This window comes from Colletotrichum paranaense (genome assembly GCF_030867605.1).
Source record: "Colletotrichum paranaense strain IMI 384185 chromosome Unknown Scaffold_1.1, whole genome shotgun sequence".
Lineage (NCBI taxonomy): Eukaryota > Fungi > Ascomycota > Sordariomycetes > Glomerellales > Glomerellaceae > Colletotrichum > Colletotrichum paranaense.
In genome coordinates, this window is record NW_026848959.1 from 1,564,513 (window position 1) to 1,582,103 (window position 17,591).

General features: G+C 51.2%; 7 protein-coding genes across 7 annotated transcripts; 4 read left to right on the top strand and 3 right to left on the bottom strand.

Moving 5' to 3' along the window:
* Window positions 1–1,505: 1,505 nt before the first annotated feature.
* On the bottom strand, window positions 1,506–2,021 carry CPAR01_00551 (uncharacterized protein; the record flags this gene model as incomplete). Its single annotated transcript, XM_060484842.1, has 2 exons — window positions 1,506–1,794; window positions 1,855–2,021. The coding sequence occupies 2 exons, from the start codon at window positions 2,019–2,021 to the stop codon at window positions 1,506–1,508; spliced, it is 456 nt and encodes a 151-aa protein (XP_060355699.1).
* A 697-nt stretch (window positions 2,022–2,718) lies between these two features.
* Window positions 2,719–5,377, bottom strand: CPAR01_00552 (uncharacterized protein; the record flags this gene model as incomplete). The annotated part of the gene is made up of 11 exons (XM_060484843.1): window positions 2,719–2,841; window positions 2,914–3,576; window positions 3,632–3,766; window positions 3,826–3,969; window positions 4,030–4,160; window positions 4,219–4,494; window positions 4,554–4,698; window positions 4,751–4,790; window positions 4,863–4,883; window positions 4,943–5,072; window positions 5,125–5,377. 11 exons carry the CDS (start codon window positions 5,375–5,377, stop codon window positions 2,719–2,721), a joined length of 2,061 nt encoding a protein of 686 aa, XP_060355700.1.
* A 578-nt stretch (window positions 5,378–5,955) lies between these two features.
* On the top strand, window positions 5,956–8,062 carry CPAR01_00553 (laccase TilA; the record flags this gene model as incomplete). The annotated part of the gene is made up of 4 exons (XM_060484844.1): window positions 5,956–6,323; window positions 6,389–7,096; window positions 7,161–7,872; window positions 7,943–8,062. Coding segments are annotated over 4 exons (1,908 nt in total), but the record flags the coding sequence as incomplete, so codon positions are not given.
* A 547-nt stretch (window positions 8,063–8,609) lies between these two features.
* Window positions 8,610–9,560, bottom strand: CPAR01_00554 (uncharacterized protein; the record flags this gene model as incomplete). Its single annotated transcript, XM_060484845.1, has 1 exon — window positions 8,610–9,560. The coding sequence occupies one exon, from the start codon at window positions 9,558–9,560 to the stop codon at window positions 8,610–8,612; it is 951 nt and encodes a 316-aa protein (XP_060355702.1).
* Window positions 9,561–12,689: 3,129 nt separating this feature from the next.
* Window positions 12,690–13,727, top strand: CPAR01_00555 (uncharacterized protein; the record flags this gene model as incomplete). The annotated part of the gene is made up of 2 exons (XM_060484846.1): window positions 12,690–13,044; window positions 13,102–13,727. The coding sequence occupies 2 exons, from the start codon at window positions 12,690–12,692 to the stop codon at window positions 13,725–13,727; spliced, it is 981 nt and encodes a 326-aa protein (XP_060355703.1).
* Window positions 13,728–15,294: 1,567 nt separating this feature from the next.
* CPAR01_00556 (uncharacterized protein) lies at window positions 15,295–16,910 on the top strand (the record flags this gene model as incomplete). The annotated part of the gene is made up of 2 exons (XM_060484847.1): window positions 15,295–15,790; window positions 15,916–16,910. 2 exons carry the CDS (start codon window positions 15,295–15,297, stop codon window positions 16,908–16,910), a joined length of 1,491 nt encoding a protein of 496 aa, XP_060355704.1.
* A 58-nt stretch (window positions 16,911–16,968) lies between these two features.
* Window positions 16,969–17,476, top strand: CPAR01_00557 (uncharacterized protein; the record flags this gene model as incomplete). The annotated part of the gene is made up of 2 exons (XM_060484848.1): window positions 16,969–16,999; window positions 17,301–17,476. The coding sequence occupies 2 exons, from the start codon at window positions 16,969–16,971 to the stop codon at window positions 17,474–17,476; spliced, it is 207 nt and encodes a 68-aa protein (XP_060355705.1).
* Between the last annotated feature and the right edge of the window lie 115 nt (window positions 17,477–17,591).

Consider the following 17,591-nt stretch of genomic DNA (forward strand, 5'->3'; position numbering starts at 1 on the left):
TTCATCGAGTCATGTCAGCCAACAGAGCCCCTCCAATGTGGGCTAGATTTGCTACGGGTTGTGGGAGAGGATCTTCACCAAAGGAACTTTGTTAAAGTGTTCTCCTTCTCAATTTCTTTGCACTCAACTAGAAAAGAGAAGTCGGCGAAGAATGCTGTGCCTTCTAATGAGACCGCATATTGGTTCACGTAAGAAGCTAAAGACTCAGTCAAAATGCTTGCTTGATATCGAAGGTTGCTGAGACTCAAAGATTGCCAAGTCGGCAGGAACGGTGCGATGCAACTTGAATGGCCCCAACTCTCGGTCCTTATATCTATTGTGCCAAGGCCTGTATGTAAATGACTTTAAATTGGCAAGACTGAAAGTTGGTATCTCAGTTCTACTTTGCTAAGGCAAGCATCTAAAACTCAGGAATCCCGGCAATCAGGTGCCCAACTTAGACAATAGTAATAGGGATTTTCAGACAGACTAAACATGCAACTTCGATGAAGTTTCATCATTACCAGAATCTGTTTCCCAATTGCTTGATTGTGACGCATCCTTAAGATCCTGAAATGAAGTTCATGTCAACGAACATTAGGCCTGATGAATACACAATCTGTCGGAGCGAAAGGCCTCAATAGAAGAATAACTACAGACGCCTAGTATCTCTTCGATATCCTGGGTCAACATGTTATTATATTTTGCTCTTTTAGCCACCTGGGCTTGACTCAGACCTCTCGTTCCCAAGATGCGCGAGTTAAAGGGGCGGCAGAACTTGATCTTCGCCTCATTTCCAAAATATGGTCCCTAAATGCGGTCTGATCCTTCGGCATCCCGCAATATCGCACCTCATGTCGCTATTATTTTCGCTTTGCGTTTGATTAAACAAACTTTGAAGTGCGGGCATTATTTACTTTTGTCCTCCTAATACATATCAACGCTGCTTATAGACATCTCAGCACCCCAATGGACCAAGAATTCGAGAAAGCTCTGGAATTTACTTCCAAATTCTCTCCAGAAAACAGAGATGGAGAGAACAAAAGGACATGTGAGATCTTATATTTCAGCAAGGCGAGGTGCCAAAGCACTGCATTATCACCTCATCAAGTCTGTCAGATGGAAGTTGGAGTTACCGCCGTGCTTTTTTTGAGATGTTTTTATAACCAGACGGCTGTATTCCGCCGCAAAGATTTCAAGATAGCGATAGACTTGATGACTCAAGTATTTGATCGAGACATTAACAACCAAAGTCATTCGGCATTGTTTCTGGCCTTAGTTGCGAGCAGACTTTGACATCGCTAGCACAAATTAGCGCCAAGAAAGAGTTGGGTGTACATAGCACGACATGGCCGCTTCGCCGATATTCCGCGGTGTACAGCAAATGGATATTTCGGACAAGCTCACGATGATCGGAGAGCCAGCAAAGAATATCATGCTGGTAAGCAAAGATTCGGTGCGAAATGCTTCAAGTTTGCTTCGGTGATACCAGTTGATGTCGTTGATATATTCTATTACAACAAAGTTTATGGATTAGTGAGCGTGAAGGCCACATCACCCGTGCTTGCGCCTCCTTTGCAGGTTGACTCAAAACTACCACTCGGGCATGTTGCTCTCGCTGCCCGAATGCATCCTTCCCAGCGGCCTTTAGATACATTGATCGTGGCTCCAGAAGCGGTCGGATTCAGGGTGAACTTCGCGGTTCCTGATACACCCGTAGTGCTCTTTGGGGCGCCGCCGCATTTCTGGATGGACCCTGCTATGCCGCCGCAGATAGCCAGTGTAGCGACGTTCATGTCGTGGGTGTCAATCTTGCTACAATAATTCCTTAGCTCAACGGCTTCCTGCGCATCTTAAGTATGGATGTAGACTTACGCGTTCTTGTCTGTGCACGTAGTGCCAGTGACGGCTGCCGGATTGACATCCTTCGACGCGCGGATTTCTAGGATGTTGTCATTCGATTGCGGAAGTATGGGGCTTGGCACCGCGGCAGAAAGCCCGGAGAAGAGCAACAGAGCCGAGGCGATGTTGGCGATTAACATTTTGGCGTTGACGAAGAGGTAGGTGCAATAGAGTTACTGAGTAGAGTAAAAATAAAGTTTCATCTACTTGGGCCTGCCAAGACAAACTAGAACTGGAAGATATGGTGAACGAAGGCCTCGAGAACAGCAAAACGTAAGGTGTTGAATCTAGATGCAACGCCAGAAGGCCAAGACGGGTAATTTGTACGAGGGCAGAGTCAATGACTCTGTAGGGGCACTATCGCAGATTTGCGGCTGTGACGTGAGCTAGTTGTTCCAGCAGGGATGAACTTCAGACGACAATGGTTTCGGTCTGTTCGCTTAGAGATCTGATGAACTCTGTTCACACATCGCAATGGTAGTTGGGATAGAAAAACCAAATTACATCAAATAGCACACAGCGCAGCAGTACACTACTCTAGTTAACATTGCTCCATAAACAGCGCATGCTCAAATATTGCCAGGTCTAGAGCAGCCTGAATAGCTGGTCTCAAAGCATCGGTTGCGCCGTTTTCTTCTTGTGTGTTGATGTTTCTGGTTAGGTCATGTTGCCGTTTCAACTTTTGCCGATGTTTCGCACCATCCTTGCCATCCCACGTTCGGACCGGACGGCAACTCGGCGTGATCCGAAAGTGACCGGCCTACACTTCCAATGACCAACAAGACAAGATAAGCGACAGACCTTGCGTTTCTATGATCTACACGCTTTCAGAATGGTCTAGCCAAATACACCATCGTTCTTCGGCTCAAATTCCACATGTGGGCGATTGATGGCTGATTCGGGAAATTCTGCAGGGTCATTGCTCAGGATGCCCTCCATGATCGGCGCAGACATGCCCAGCTAAGAATCACAAAGTTGTCAGCCTGGTTACCAAAATGAAAACTTGTGTAAGGGTAGGTTCAAGCTACTTACCGCGAAATATCTAAGCTTCACGGCATGAATCATAGTCGCGGCTTTCGCTGTTACCTTGAATCGTAGAACACTCCATCCCAGAGGAGGGAGGTCATGGACTGTGACAAGAGCCGGGTCCTTGAGGTTGAGGGACTTAGATAGGTGGCTACGACCTACAAGAGCCTCTTTCACGCTCTTGTGCGAGAACCTCGCGTTCGGCTGCGCGCCAAGCAACCAGGCAGGATCGGCATGCTTGTAGAGTGGAACCGTGTCGTTCAGGTTGTTCTCAATGATGAGATCAACAACGGAGCCAATTGGGATACCTTCGATAATGGGCTTGCCCAGAGATCCGAGAGAACCAGACCCGTTGGCTGCCTGAAATAGAAGAGGCATCAAAGACGAGCGGAATAACTGCCAAGGCTTCTCGTTGAGGTAGAACTCTGGCACATGAGCCTCCGTGGGCGAAGTTTGAGATCCGGCAGCGAGATGGAACGTGAAGTCTGCTCTCTCTGGATGCAAACCCTTGGCCGAAGGAGGTGGCGTGGCAGGGTAAGGCGGTAGAAATTGGCCATTGACAGTTTTGCAGCCCTGGTTTGTAGAACCATCAGGCAAAACACAGATGTCGTCGATTGAACCTGGCTGTGAAACCTTCATCGGCTGGCCGTAGATGGGTCTGCGGCTACCCTACCACGTCTGCTGTGTCAGCTAATATTCTTGATCATGAGAATGGTAGACATACCGGATATCTCAAGATCGAGTAGGCCTGTAGGTTCTGCATCTGGCTTGTGGATGAGATGCGCATGGCGTAGTCTCCAGGTTCCGCGTTTAGTCTCACCAGAACGGTAAGCCTTCCAGCGCTGGGCACGTAGACAGACTATCAGGTGTTGTAAGTTCTGTGTCAAAGGATGGCAAGGGTTAAATGGGATGACTTACATCGGCTTCTTCGGGAACAACGAAACCACCATTATTCGCAACTACAGTCAGCTTGTGATTGTCGATGGAGACCATGACGGAGTGCTCGAAACCAATGTTGATCAGGTTCAACATCATGTATTCTCTGCCTTCCGTCTCAAGGACCTAGCGTTGTGATCAGCATCATTCATAGCTGACGCGCCATCACAGGCAGACATCACAAACCTCATAGTCCGCCTCACTTGGTGTGCATGATTCTTCCGGGAGACCAGGTGGTTGGATGCAGCCTGTCTCATCCAAGCGATGTCCGTTCAATTGTTCGTATCCCGGTTGACGACAATGTACACGGCCCTTTCCTACAAGACACAGCCCAAGTCAGTGGTGGAAAGCTCTGCTGGGGATGGACTTGCTTACCATTGACGAGGATCGAATCATAGCAATAGAACTCCGACCCTTCAGCCCGCATGCGGAGCATTTTCCAGCCTGTGTCCCGGTGTTGGTGATTCTTGATAGCGAGATGTCGGACTTGCTTCTCGGCCTCCATGATTTTTCGCAGCTCGATGTCATTTTTCGTGATGAGACGGTAGGGACGAGGTCGAGATGGGCTTGGCGCTACATAGACCATACCATACAAGCCCTTGCGTTCGAAGTCAGACTGGTGTATTTTGGCAGTTGTGAAGAAAGTTCGTACTGGAAAGAAAAGGAGAAGGTAAAGAGGAAATGTTAAAAGATGGAGACTTCAAGCATACGAAAGAAGTGTGTGACATAAGGTAGGAGAAGGAAGAGGCCTACATCAGCAGACGCAGCAGTTGTGTGCTCAGCGTACCAGTTGAGACCCCACGAGCCAGTCGTGTCAATCACGCTTGTGAAGTTGCCGCGAGGGAGAATAGGGTACTGTCACATCAGTGTAAGCTTTGCACATTTGAGCCGCTAGGTGTTGTCGAACCTGAGATATCCCGGCGGTACCGTCATTCCAGCTTCCAGTTCTATGATCGGCCGAGTTAGTGTTCTACCTTATTCAGTTTGAGCTACATTGCTGGGTTTGCTTTCACACTTACGCCTTGTGTCCAATGCCGGACCTTTGAAGATGGGTCAATATGGAAGCAGAAAGTAAAGTAAAACTTGGGGAGATCCTGACCAGTGAATGGAAGACTGAGCATAGACATCGCTCTTGACTGTCAACGCGACAAGATCGCCTTCTTCAGCGTACAGCGTGGGGCAAGGCGTTTGTCCGTTGCAAACGAACATGACTCTCCATCGACCGCCATCTACTTCCATGTCAGTTACTTCCATAGGGCTGATCGTACGCCTGGCTCAAACCTGGGTTCATCCATCTCACTCCAGACTGGAGCGTGTACTCTCTCATGAGTCTGTCTTGTCCACTGGGGTCGTGGCGGCCCCAGCTACCGAACAGCCCCGTGAGCGGGTACCCATTCCTCCACAGCCCAGTAAGGGCGAGGAGCAATAGCGTGGACAAGCCAGAGATCCAAACATTTCGAGTGTAACGGTTCCCCGACTTCTCTCGAGAAACGCCGAGTTGTGTTTGGTCAAGTAACTGCTGTTTTGATTCCATTTCCGGGCTGAGCTTGGAAATTTCTAAGCCGGGGGAATCGGGGAAAGACGAAAGAAATTTGGATTGGGCAGCTCGACAATAACAACCACGGGGGCCGTGGCGACTGCGGACTTAGGACATGACATCTCCTGGGGTCTTTCCCGTCCTGAGTCAGATTTATAATTCGGTAGTCAGATTTCTGACTACTCATCGCCCCTTTGAAGACGCTAGGTCTCCCCGTTGTCCTTCGGACCGTGAGTTGCAACGTTGTAGCTTTTCCAAAGGTGTTGTGGCAAAGGGGCACGACCCTGTTTCGTAAAGCATTGCGTTGATCATGATTCGGCACTTTGAGGTCTGCCAGGGGTTTGCAACCGATCTGTATGGAGCCTCACGATAATTGGGGACATTCGGCCGAGCGTAGAGGCCTCGAAGAACGGGGCAGATATGCTGTTTGAACTCTAAAGTGATACTCCGCCTGCACTCCGTAAACTCCAACCGATTGGAAGCATGTTGAACGGTTTCCGTGGCGCTAGGTTGCGGGAAAGCGGGCTGGTACCCCTGACTCGGTAAACTCTAACGGTTGCATCGGATGGTTGTAGGGGTACCTGGACGACAGGAGTCCGGCCCGGGAAGAACGCCGTAAAAGAGGACAAGTTGGGCACCGTAAAGAAGAGTGTTGGGTAGTCTTTCGAGTGATTTCCTCTGCTTCTCTTCGCACCAGGAAGACAGCCATGGCAGCTCTTACAAAGTGTGCAATCTTGTCTTTGCTCGCCGGTGTGAGCCTGACAGCTCATACGAGGCGGTATAATTTTACTATTACGAACAAATGGGATGTTGGGGACGGACATGGCCGACCTGTCTTTGCTATCAACAATGAGACACCAGGGCCCCTCATCGAAGCGGAGGAAGGCGACGAAGTTGAGGTGTTCTTGGACAACCAGCTCGCCTTTGAAACGACCATGCATTGGTATGTATTCCCCAGCCAATCCACAATTGTGGCCTCTCATCCTACCTGGACTTACACACAACCAGGCATGGCATCTACCAAATCGACCGGCCCTGGAATGATGGAGTCCCTGGTGTGACACAGTACTCCATCCAACCTCGAGATACCTACACGTACCGCTTCACAGTTCAGCAACAGTATGGAAGCTATTTCTATCATGGCCATTTCGGACCTGCGTTTGCCGATGGCATGCGAGGACCGATCTGGATTGCACCTGCAGCATGGAGGCCAAGACCTTACGAGCTGATATCATCCTCGCCAAGGGACATTGAGGGCATGAAGCGAGCTGAGGAGCATCCCAAGCACGTCGTCATCAGTGACTGGAATGCCGAGCCCATGGACATCTTGCTGATTATGTACCGGGATACTGGTATCGTTCCATGGTGCAGCAACTCAATCGTTCTCAACGGCAAGGGAAGGACGGTGTGCCATCCAAGGGAACTGCTTGATTCTGTGGGTGGCCCAGGAAGAAACTCTCTTGGCTGTTTACCTCAAAATGGTCAGAAGGAATTCGCAAACGAACAGACTTGCCAGCCGACCTTTGCTGATCTAGAGATCTTCGAAGCTAACAGCGGCGAAGAATGGATCTGGATCAACTTCATTCATTCTGGAGCCCACCACGAGCTACAAATCAGCGTGGATGAGCATGAGTTCTACGTCGTTGCCGCTGATGGAGAGTTTGTGCATCCTCAGAAGGTCCATGCTGCCAATTGCAATCTTGGAGAGCGCATTAGGTGAGGAACCTTCTAAGTGAGAATGGCCTCGCCTTACGATGGACCGCTGACAAGATATACATAGCATTCTCGTACGCCTTAATCAGAAGCCTGGGGACTATGCCATAAGATTGACATCGCTTCGTCCAGAGCAGGTCATTCAGGGCTTCGGAATTCTCCGCTATGCTGACCAAGGCAACGAATTGAAGCAAGAGATCCCTAATACGAAGCCTTGGGTTCACCTCAACGGAACCCTGATCTCGTCATCATCTGTAGCCATGGACGAGACTAAGCTTGCACCCTACCCAGTGCGGGCTCCTCCACCCAAGGCAGATAACACCGTCAAATTCTTCGTCAACATGACGGGCCCCAGTAGTTGGGCATTAAACATCGGTCCTCACCAGGCGTTCCGTCAACAGCTTCCACCCTTGCTGTGGGATGAGGAATCACGTGGCGAGACAACCTACGGAGACAACACTCAAGGTGGTGCGCTTCAGAATGGCACCGTTGTGGACATCATCTTCGAGAACGGCGCCAATGTCACATCTCAACATCCATTCCACAAGCACAACAACAAGGCTTTCGTCATCGGCACAGGGACTGGTGGCTTCCCGTGGCCAACAGTCGAGGATGCAATTCGCGAGGGCGGCATGGGGAAGCACTTTAATCTCATTAACCCACCTAATCGAGATGGCTGCAGACTCGGAAATAGCACTGGGGACTGGACAGTCATTCGCTACGAGATCGCTTTCCCTGCCGCTAGTATGCTTCATTGCCATATGATTCATCATTTTGCCGTAAGTCAACGACGTTCAATCAAGCCCTCTTGCAGGTTACGTGCCACCGATGTAACTAAACTTATTTTAGGCTGGGCAGCAGGTCGTGCTCCTTGAGGGGGTCGAATCCATGGCCAAGATCCCCGCAGAAATGAAAGACAGAGTACATTCAGACTTCACACCACCACTTCGGTACGGCCCATTGGACTGATTACACTTTTGCTGCCCGATTGGCCTCGTGTCAACCGTGCAAATGCCACCTCCATGCTGCGCTCAGACGATTTGTTTGGGCGAATGATCATCCCGCTTGATAGGGACGACGAGCGGCCTGGGTTTTGCTTGGTTGATTGCCGCGGGATCCGAAGAGAAAGGTCTTTGAAGCGCGATTTAGAGTTTTTGTCGAGACATGCCATGGAACATCACAATGGAAACAGAATCCATTTCCCATTTCCTCGCTGTAATATCTTGCTCTGACTGGTCAATTCAATAAGCAGGTATGCGAGAGCAAGCGAGCCTTTGAGGGAAATGCTGAAGCGCTGAGTCCGCTTGCTGCAGTCGTGGTTCTTACGAACAATAAGGAAAGCAGGGTAGCGCTTGTCTCTGAAGGAACACAAACGTTCTGACAGTATCGCCGGCAGTGCCAAAGTTGATGAGCTCCGGGGTCGCGGTCCGAACTACTTGCCGAAGAATTATCCCTCGACGTGGTCACTGCTACAGGATGGCTGACGCATGATGTTTTGGACTTTTCTGTTGAACAATCAAGCTTTTCCAATTGCTGACATATTCACCATGCGTTTCCCTATTCTGTACATGAACCTTTGGCCAAAAGCGACGCATGCCTTAGCCCTTTTTTGTGCCTTCTGGTAAACACGCAAGACGTCTTCTCGTTCCCCAGCGCTCATGAAATTTGTCTTTGTAGCAACAGGCGGGTCCTGTTCCATCCCCGTGGGAGCGTCTATGTTTCTGTTTTCTGTCTTTGGGCCTTCATTGACTTTTAGGGTACCGGCGCGTCGAAGTGAATCCCTTCTTTTGCTGCAAGTGCCCGCAGTCGAGCTTCGCCTGCTGCCAGCCCATGATCCTTGAGTAAATGAGGTCGCAGCCGTGCTAGGCGAGTCGTATGTCTCTGAGAATGTTTCGGTCGCTGAGCTTCTTCTGCTCCGTCTACTTGACTCCGTGTACGAAGTCTGCTCAGCATGAACCATCAAGTCTTCGTATCGTAGAGAGGGAATATCGGGAATATCGCGACTCGGCCTCGATTCGCGAGGACCAAACGAAAACCGTGATACCGAGCGTGACGGGTAGACAGATACGGATTGAGCATCGGAGTAGCCGTCGATTATCTCCTCTAAATCGAATTCTGGAGAGACGACTTCTTCCTCGGAGATTCTTGGGGCGATCTCAGAGCAAGCATCGAATTCGAAGCGACGGCGTAGTCTATCAACCGAAGCTCTGTATGTCGAAGCAGAACATTGCCGGAGTTTGTAATTCTCTTGGAATAGCGGTTGAGGAATATCGCTGAGGGTGCATGTACAGCTTGACACGGACTGTCGAGCCGTTGGGCTGCTGGGAAGGTTTGTGCTGGTGTCAGATACCACAGAGCATTCAATGGCACCTAGCCTGCCGTCTATTTCATTGAAGCGAAGTTCGAGACGATTCAACTTTGTAAGAATGATCTTGAGAGCTTCTTGATTGGCGTGCGGAGATGTCATGTTGATATAGCTGGTACTAATTTGAGTTGAACTATTGAGCTTCGCTCATGAGCCACGACTGCGAGGAATGCCAATTATTAAGCTCTTTGATAGAGTTGGAAAGATACGATGACATAAAACTCTTCCCAAAGTTCCTCCCGCAGATATCTACAAATGCGTTGATCGTTGATCTACCGCAGACAACAAAGGACCGCTTCCATATATGTCCTAGACTCGAAGATCCCCCAATGCCAAGAGACCAATGAAATCTTGAAGTGACGACACCACCAGTACTACTATTCCGAAACCCATCGGATTTTCAGCAGACGCACCCAAATCAGAGGTGTCAGAGACACTCACATGTTGCAAGGTTCTTATATCGTGTCATGAGAGACGGGAGCGGAAGCTGGCTTGCTGCGTGTCACCCATCATGATCAAAGCTAGGGCAAACATCTCACCTTGAGAGAATCTTGCTGATCGATGTCTCAGATCTAATTTCTTCCCATGTGGCTTAGCGTGCGAGCTCACCAGTTCCATGCAGTCACCACGAGATTCCGGCACTAGCCAATTACAAGATCCGATTCCAGGGCTGAGACCAACACTGAAGAATCGAAAGCTGCTCATATCGAACACAGAGTAGCATCAACAACTTGAGCATAGTGCTATTGGTGCCATGTCAAAAATCGTGTCCTCGTGCTAGTCTGGGGTTCGAGCAATAATATGTGTGAGGTATTCAATGCTTTGGATGTGATGTCCTGTGTGATTTGCCCAGCAAATGCGCCAGAGTCTCAGGTAAAGCAAGACGGAAAGTAATAGTGATCGAAATATCGTCGGCTGTCAACTTACTTGGACGAATGCATTCCTTTCAAAAGCTTGTTGCTTGTGTATGGTATGGTTTTGCTGTTAATTCCATGGATCCTTGTGAGGACATGTCTCAGTCAAATGACACTGCTTCGCCATGGGGCTTGTCTGTTGCTCAAATTTCCGGCTCGTAACCAACGCCCCTTAGTGACTTTTTCATCTTGATATTTACGGAAAAGTTCGATACCTGGTTCTATGGATTCGTACCGTTGCCATTCGTCATCCATTCAAGCGTTTCCTTCTCTCAACCTCGGATTCCACTGCCTATTTGTTGCTACCTACCTTACCCTAGGCCGAGGATCTGCTCTGTATCAAAATCATACATATGACTGGTGTAAACAGCTTGAGGTAACATAGCTCTATGGATGAGGTAATCCCCGCTAGGAGTCACCCCAAGTCTACCAATCGCGATGAGACCTTGCTTTGTAAGTTAGTGCGGCCATCATAAACAGCGGCAATGTCATATCAATCATATGGCTTTCTCAGCAAACATCAGATCCCAAATGCTGCCAAGCAGTACAGTACATTTTCTCAGTAAGATCTATGGTTTTCTGTTTATGTGACGGGGCTCATAGCGGACAAGGGCAAGCCCTATGGTTTGGGCCATCTTGGAGGCTGGGTAGCTCAGCAGTTTCCAGACATTGTGCCTTGCCACGGTTGTAAGTCGCTGAACAAGAACAGCTTCGCATTTAGTGCACTTGAGACTCCGAAAGAAAACATTGGATACTAGGGAGAGCGTAGTTAAACAAGTCTATCAATTATCGAGGGCTACTACTTCTGCCCGATTGCATCCACTGAGGAAAAGAGAGTAAGATACCTAGCGTCGACGGCTGAAGGGGTCATTTACTCGCCCCATGCGAGTGGCCATCCGGGCTCAAATTGACTATTACAGTCGATTACACATGCGATTGCTGCGATCAATTGCTTCCGTAGTCACCGTCATAGAAAGACCTCACACAGTTGAACAATCACATCGAGGATCGATCGTTCAGAGTCAGGAGAGCTTGACGGAGCTCTGGAGTGCCTTTACTCGTACCTCGTGGCGACCAATCTATCTAGCCGTTCAATCGGACGGTCAATTACTTTACCATGTGCTGCGTTTTTGCCTCGCGACAGCCTCGGGGCTACGAGAGAGTTGTCGCATAAGGTAGCTGAGGATCGTCACGGTGCCAAGCATAGTGGACTGCAATTAGTTCCGTTTATCCTTGTAATGGCTTTCGTAAATAGCACATGTTCCTTTCAATTGAATCACATTGAGTTCTGTATCTATAAGCGCACCACAGCAGGAGGTAAATGGGTGAGGCTAGGGCCATGGCAAAGACTTCAAGCTGGGTTGTGACGTCAATAAGCGCTTGATAGAAGTATGTTTGGGAAAAGAATTCACGATGGAACCACCGTGCATGTGCACCGCCTCGAGAGGCTGGGTGACCACTGACGAGACACAGATACGCGGGGCAGGACTATCACGCGCCCACGGAGAAACTTGGAAGTGGATTCGGCGCGAGACTCGAGCTTCATTGACATGGGAGACAGATTGGGCGAATACGGGGTAAACAACGACAATGTGGGAGATGCCGGGGCTTCTCGCAGGCCTCCTCGGTGACAATGACCGGACGAACCCCACAGATTAAGGTGACAACGGTGGCTCCAAACCCCGGACAACATGACCAAAGTGAGAGAAACTGGAGAGAGTCTGGAGAGAGAGGGAGGGAGAAGAATCTTGGCTCGTCTGTTAGAAGTTAGTGCGAGCTCTCTCGTTTATTACCCCGCCATCTCCGCCGCCCGTCGCTCTCATTTTCTCGCGCGCCAATCCGGTGTAACCTCTCTCAAGCAAGGTACCGGTAGTCGACGTCGACATCGGGTGCCCTCGCCCGTTAGCAGGTCTTGGCCTCTCCGCATCTTGAGTGTTGTCTTTCCCGAACCGAGCACCGAGATGGATTGATTGATGGGGTTTACTCTGGGTTTGCTGCCGGATCGTCCCTTGCTGTTCGTCTTGACTCGAGCAGCTTTCGACATGTGGAAGAAAGCGCTCCAGTTACGATTGAGCATGTCTTGACAGCATCCACCGGGGACCGCAACCATGCCACCGAAATACCTTCCCGCGTGGATCTACCCCAGGAACGCTCGGGAAACTGATGATGTCGGTAGTCTCGTTGCAACTTCGTGTCCGCCGATGTTACGACTCGAGGACCTATAAAGATGCGTGAAGCTCTCCCGTCGGAAGGCATCATGTAGTATCCTGAAGCAAGGCACGATCTTGCAGTCAAGTCCACCGACCCGGAACACACCATGATCTTCTCCAAGATCGTCTCCGCCTCACTGGGGCTCTTCAGCCTCTTCGGTTCGGCTGCCGCCTATACCAACCCCATCCGCAACCCCGGCGGTGGTGATCCTCAGATCTCGTGGTTCGATGGGTACTACTACTTCATCTCGACCGAGTGGACCAACCTCCAACTCGCGCGTGCCACCACCATTGAAGGCTTGAAGACGGCCACGCCCAAGGTCATCTATTCCGACTCGAACCCGACGCGATGCTGCAGCGTCTGGGCTCCCGAAATCCACTACTTTGACGGTAGATGGTACCTCTACTACACCGCCGGCAACGACGGTAACTTGGATGGCCAGAGGATGCATGTCTTGCAGGGTAAGTTGTGATGCCATGAAGTCAATAGAAGGGACATATGCTTACACTCGTATCCAGGCGGCGCCTCTCCCTGGGATGACTGGTCCTACGCAGGCCGTGTCACCGACGACTGGTCCCTCGATGGCACCGTCGTCCGCTTCAACGACTGGGGCAACTACTTTGTCTACTCCTGCATGACTGGCGTCTCGCACCAGTCCGCCTGCGTCCGCAAGCTCAACGACGACTACATCTCCGCCTCGCCCAACATCACCATCATCTCCCAGCCCGACCAGCCCTGGGAGCAGAGCGAGGTCCCCGTCCAGGAAGGCTTCTACGGTCTTTACTTTGGCGGCAAAACGTACATCGCCTACTCGGCCAACTACTGCTGGACGCCCGATTACTGCGTCGCCCTGCTCGAGTGGGACGGCGTCACCGACCCGTCCTCCCCCTCGGCCTGGACAAAGAGCAATGGGTGCCAGCTGACGGCGGCCAACGGCAACTTTGGTACGGGCCACAACAGCTTCTTCCGCAGCCCCGACGAGACGGAGACGTACATCACCTTCCACGCAACGGCGAATGCCAACGGCGCGTGCGACGACAACCGCTATGTCATGGTCCAGCCCATCACCGCCAACGCGGACGGCACGCCCAACTTTGGCGTCCCGCAAGCTTCCACTTACGAATGGGCCGAGCCTAGCGCGTAGAAACGTTGCGAGCTGGAGGGGAGGAATGGAGCAGGGGAAACGCGAGCTAGGATGTAGCTGTGACAGTAACCTGGCGGATTTTCCGGTTCGGCTGTATATATAACCCCGCCGACCTTGAGGTAGTACATGAATCAACGATTTGACGAGTAGAACATGGAGCTGCCCGAACTTGAAGCTATGACAAGAGTCATGCTCCAACTCTGATTACCAATGCGGCGAGTATTGCGTTCCTCACCTATTTCGGGACATGATGGTCTGTGTCGAAGCAGCGAAGCAAAAGCTCCCCCTACCCCTCCATCCCCATCAGTGAGGAAAAGCCCGGAAAACCAAGTGCGTCATCGTCCGTTCTTTCGCCCGAGTCCATGCGTCTGAAGAGCAGCCTCTTTGACAAGGAAACATCAATGTTTTAGTACAATGTTTTAGTGTGGAAAAAACCACATGGGGAGACGGGTAGAATACTGGGCAAGCTGGGGTACCAAGACAGGGTGCGGCATGCCAGCGACGGCCAAAAAAGTATTTGACAATCCATCCATCCCCGGAGCGGCGGGCGGACGGGAAAGCGGTTGGGGTTGGCTCAGCCCCAAACATCTTGAGCCGGAAAGGAGTCCATACCTTGGCTAACAGAACCTTGGAATGAAAGTCGGGAAGACATGTGAGTTTATAAAGGTGAGAAGAAGATCGGGACACAATAGAGATGGACAGATTGACCGGGACGGGGACCGAAGACAGGTATCACAAAAGCATATGATAATCATCGCAAGATTTACGTTTTGGTGACGGTTTCAAGCGGCGGGGAGCCGGGGCGGGAAGTGCAGGAAACGGACTTGCGTTGCGCGTCTTTCGTTTGTGCGGTTGCAGGAATACCGACCGCTGGTGCTTTCAGAGAGAGAGAAAGGCACCGGGAACTCTAACCTTGTCCTGCTACAGAGTGCGTAGAAGGAAGCAAAGACTGAAGCAAGACAGACAGAAGCGTGAGATCTCGCAGCTCAACGGCCGTCGGTTCAACGTTGACTATGTTGGGAAATCCTATCGCGAAAAGTTTCACACCTCACACCTCTCTCTCCTTCTCACTCTCGCTTGCCTACCCTACCTCCCTCTTCTTTCTTCTCAAGGGGAGACAAAAGACTGGACGACTTACGCAATAAGCTCCCGCCCGCCACTTCCCGCCGTCATTCACCTACCTTATAGCTGGGAGGTTGCGTTCCGAACATACCCAGCTCTCGCACAGGCCTTTCTAGAAATGCATCCGAATTCCCATACGTCTTGCCCTAGATCTCTTTTGTCTTTCTCTCTTCTTTTCTCTGCTTTCACCTCTTCTGTTGTCTCCATTCGTGGGGAAGAGTAGACAGAACAAGCCGTTGCCAAGATACAACGTTGGCAACTGGAGCCGTTTTCGCATGATACAGATTCACTTACACGCCGTCCGGTCCATACAAGCTACCCATTTCAGGGAACCGGTTACATCAGAGACAACTGACAACACACACCAACTTTCTTCTCTCAAGAAGAATCAAACAGTGTGGTCACATTCACAACTACTACCCACTACCCATAGTCTCGAGCTAGTATGGGCCGCCATGTAACCATCTGGTCAGCCGCGTTCCTGGCCACGGGCGGCTTCCTCTTCGGCTTCGACTCGGGCATCATCACCTCCACAATCGCCCTCCAGACGTTCAAATCCTACTTCAACCCCTCTGACGCCGTCGCGGCCGGCATCGTATCCTCCTTCCAGGGCGGCGCCATCCTCGGCACGATTATCAACATGATTTGCTCCGACTGGCTCGGCCGCCGCAACACCGTGTTCCTCGGCTCGCTCATCTCCATCATGGGCTCCGCGCTCCAGGCCGGGTCGGAGAATCTCGTCGCTCTCATTGTTGGGCGGTTCGTCGGCGGGACGGCCGTAGGTGTGCTGACGTCTACGATTCCCATGTACGCCTCGGAACTCGCGCAGGCGAGACATCGTGGGAAACTGTCGGGTCTGTTGCAGTGGATGCTGAGTTGGGGATTCCTGGTTGCGCAATGGTTGGGTTATGGGTGTTCCTTTGTGACGAATGACTTTTCATGTGAGGCCCCTCTGATACTTCCCCTCTGCAGCATTACGAGCTCCCTTTCCCGTGAAGGCTTTTCTTCTGGTGTTGAACCTGTTTGGCGAACGGCGAAGGACCATGTGACTGACACACCACATCAGGGCGTTTCCCACTGGCATTCCAATGCATCCCCGGCATCATCATCGCAACAGGAATCTACTTCCTCGAAGAATCTCCCCGCTGGCTCGTCGAAAAGGGCCGCTACGCCGAAGCCCGCTGCAGCCTCGACAAACTCCGCGTCGGCGTCGACGAAAAGGCCGTCGACGTGGAATACAACGAGATCCGCCACGCCGTCCGCACCCAGTCCGCCCTGCGCGAGAACGGCAATCTCTGGAAGGCCATCATCACAAAACCCTCCTGGCGGAAACGCCTCCTCCTGGGCTGCGGCGTCCAGGCGTTTTCCCCGCTCTCGGGTATTAATGTAATCAACTATTTCGGCCCCCGCATCTACGAACTCCTAGGCATTGGAACGCAGACTTCGCTCATGATCATCGGCATCAATGGCGCGCTGGGGATTATATACAACACCGTCGGCCTCTGGCTCCTCGACCACATAGGCCGCGTAAGACCCCTCATCGCGTCAGCAGTAGGCCTAGCCGCCGCCCTCCTCGTCAACGCCGTCCAGTTCCAGTACCTAGACCGCTCCAACGCAGACCAACTACGCAGCATGGTCGCCATGAACTTTGTCTTTGGCTTCTTCTTCACGCCCTTGGGCATCATAAGCTGGGTCTACCCGGCCGAGATCTTCCCCCTCGAGATCCGCGCCCTCGGCAACGCGCTCACGACGTTTACCAACTGGACCATCAACCTCGTCCTCGTCTCCTTTTCGCCGCAGGCCCTCACGGCCGTGGGATTCAAGTTCTTTTACGTCTTTTTCGTCTTCAACGTCGTCGCGGCGCTGTGTTACTACTTTTTCTACCCCGAGACGTCGGGCCGTACGCTCGAGCAGATGGACGAGCTTTTTGGCGATTATGTGCCCATGTCGGAGCAGAGTGCACTTGGGACTGTCATTACAGGGTCCGACAGCTCAAGAGGGAAAGGTGGCAAGTACGGCTCGTTTTCCGTTCATGAGCGTGTGTCCTCCACTGCGGTGTAAAGCAGTTTCGAGAGCTGTCAAAAATGACAGGTGTTATGGTTTCGTCAGTCGTTCCTACATGGCCAGCGGCAATGCGATAGAATGGGCTCGTAAATGGGTATAGACCACAGCTACATTTAGTCAGAACATTCGCTATTGTAATAAGCCTTCAAGACAAATCTCATTAGACGCTACGTTTCACTAGATATTTTGATGAAGGACACATCTACTTCATACACACAGAAATGAGGGCAAGAGAGTGTACTCGTACGATAATAAGCATATGTAAACGATTACAAAGTTTGCATTATTAGGGAGGTGTTTTAAAACAGCCATTAAGCATGGGCACGTCGGCATTGATATAATATGAATGTCAAGGATAACAAGCTCGCCATGGACTCATGACTAAAGCCACACTGAAGCGTACAGGGTTCATTTACAAAAGTACTGTGCTCTCATTCATACTCACTTCCATGAGTGATGACGATGATAAGGGCGCGCCCCAGCTGGAGGGCAAGTCTTCATCGTCGATTTCCTCCTCGATTGTACTTAGTTCGCTCCTCGAGACCGTTGAAGGCGAAGAATAGATCGGAGGCTTGATGTCCGACTCAAAATCACGCGTCATCCCCTCCACCCACATCTGAAGGGTTGTTCGATACTGCGTGGCCAAATGCTCTGGCGAGCCAGAAGGCGTAGGCGGCG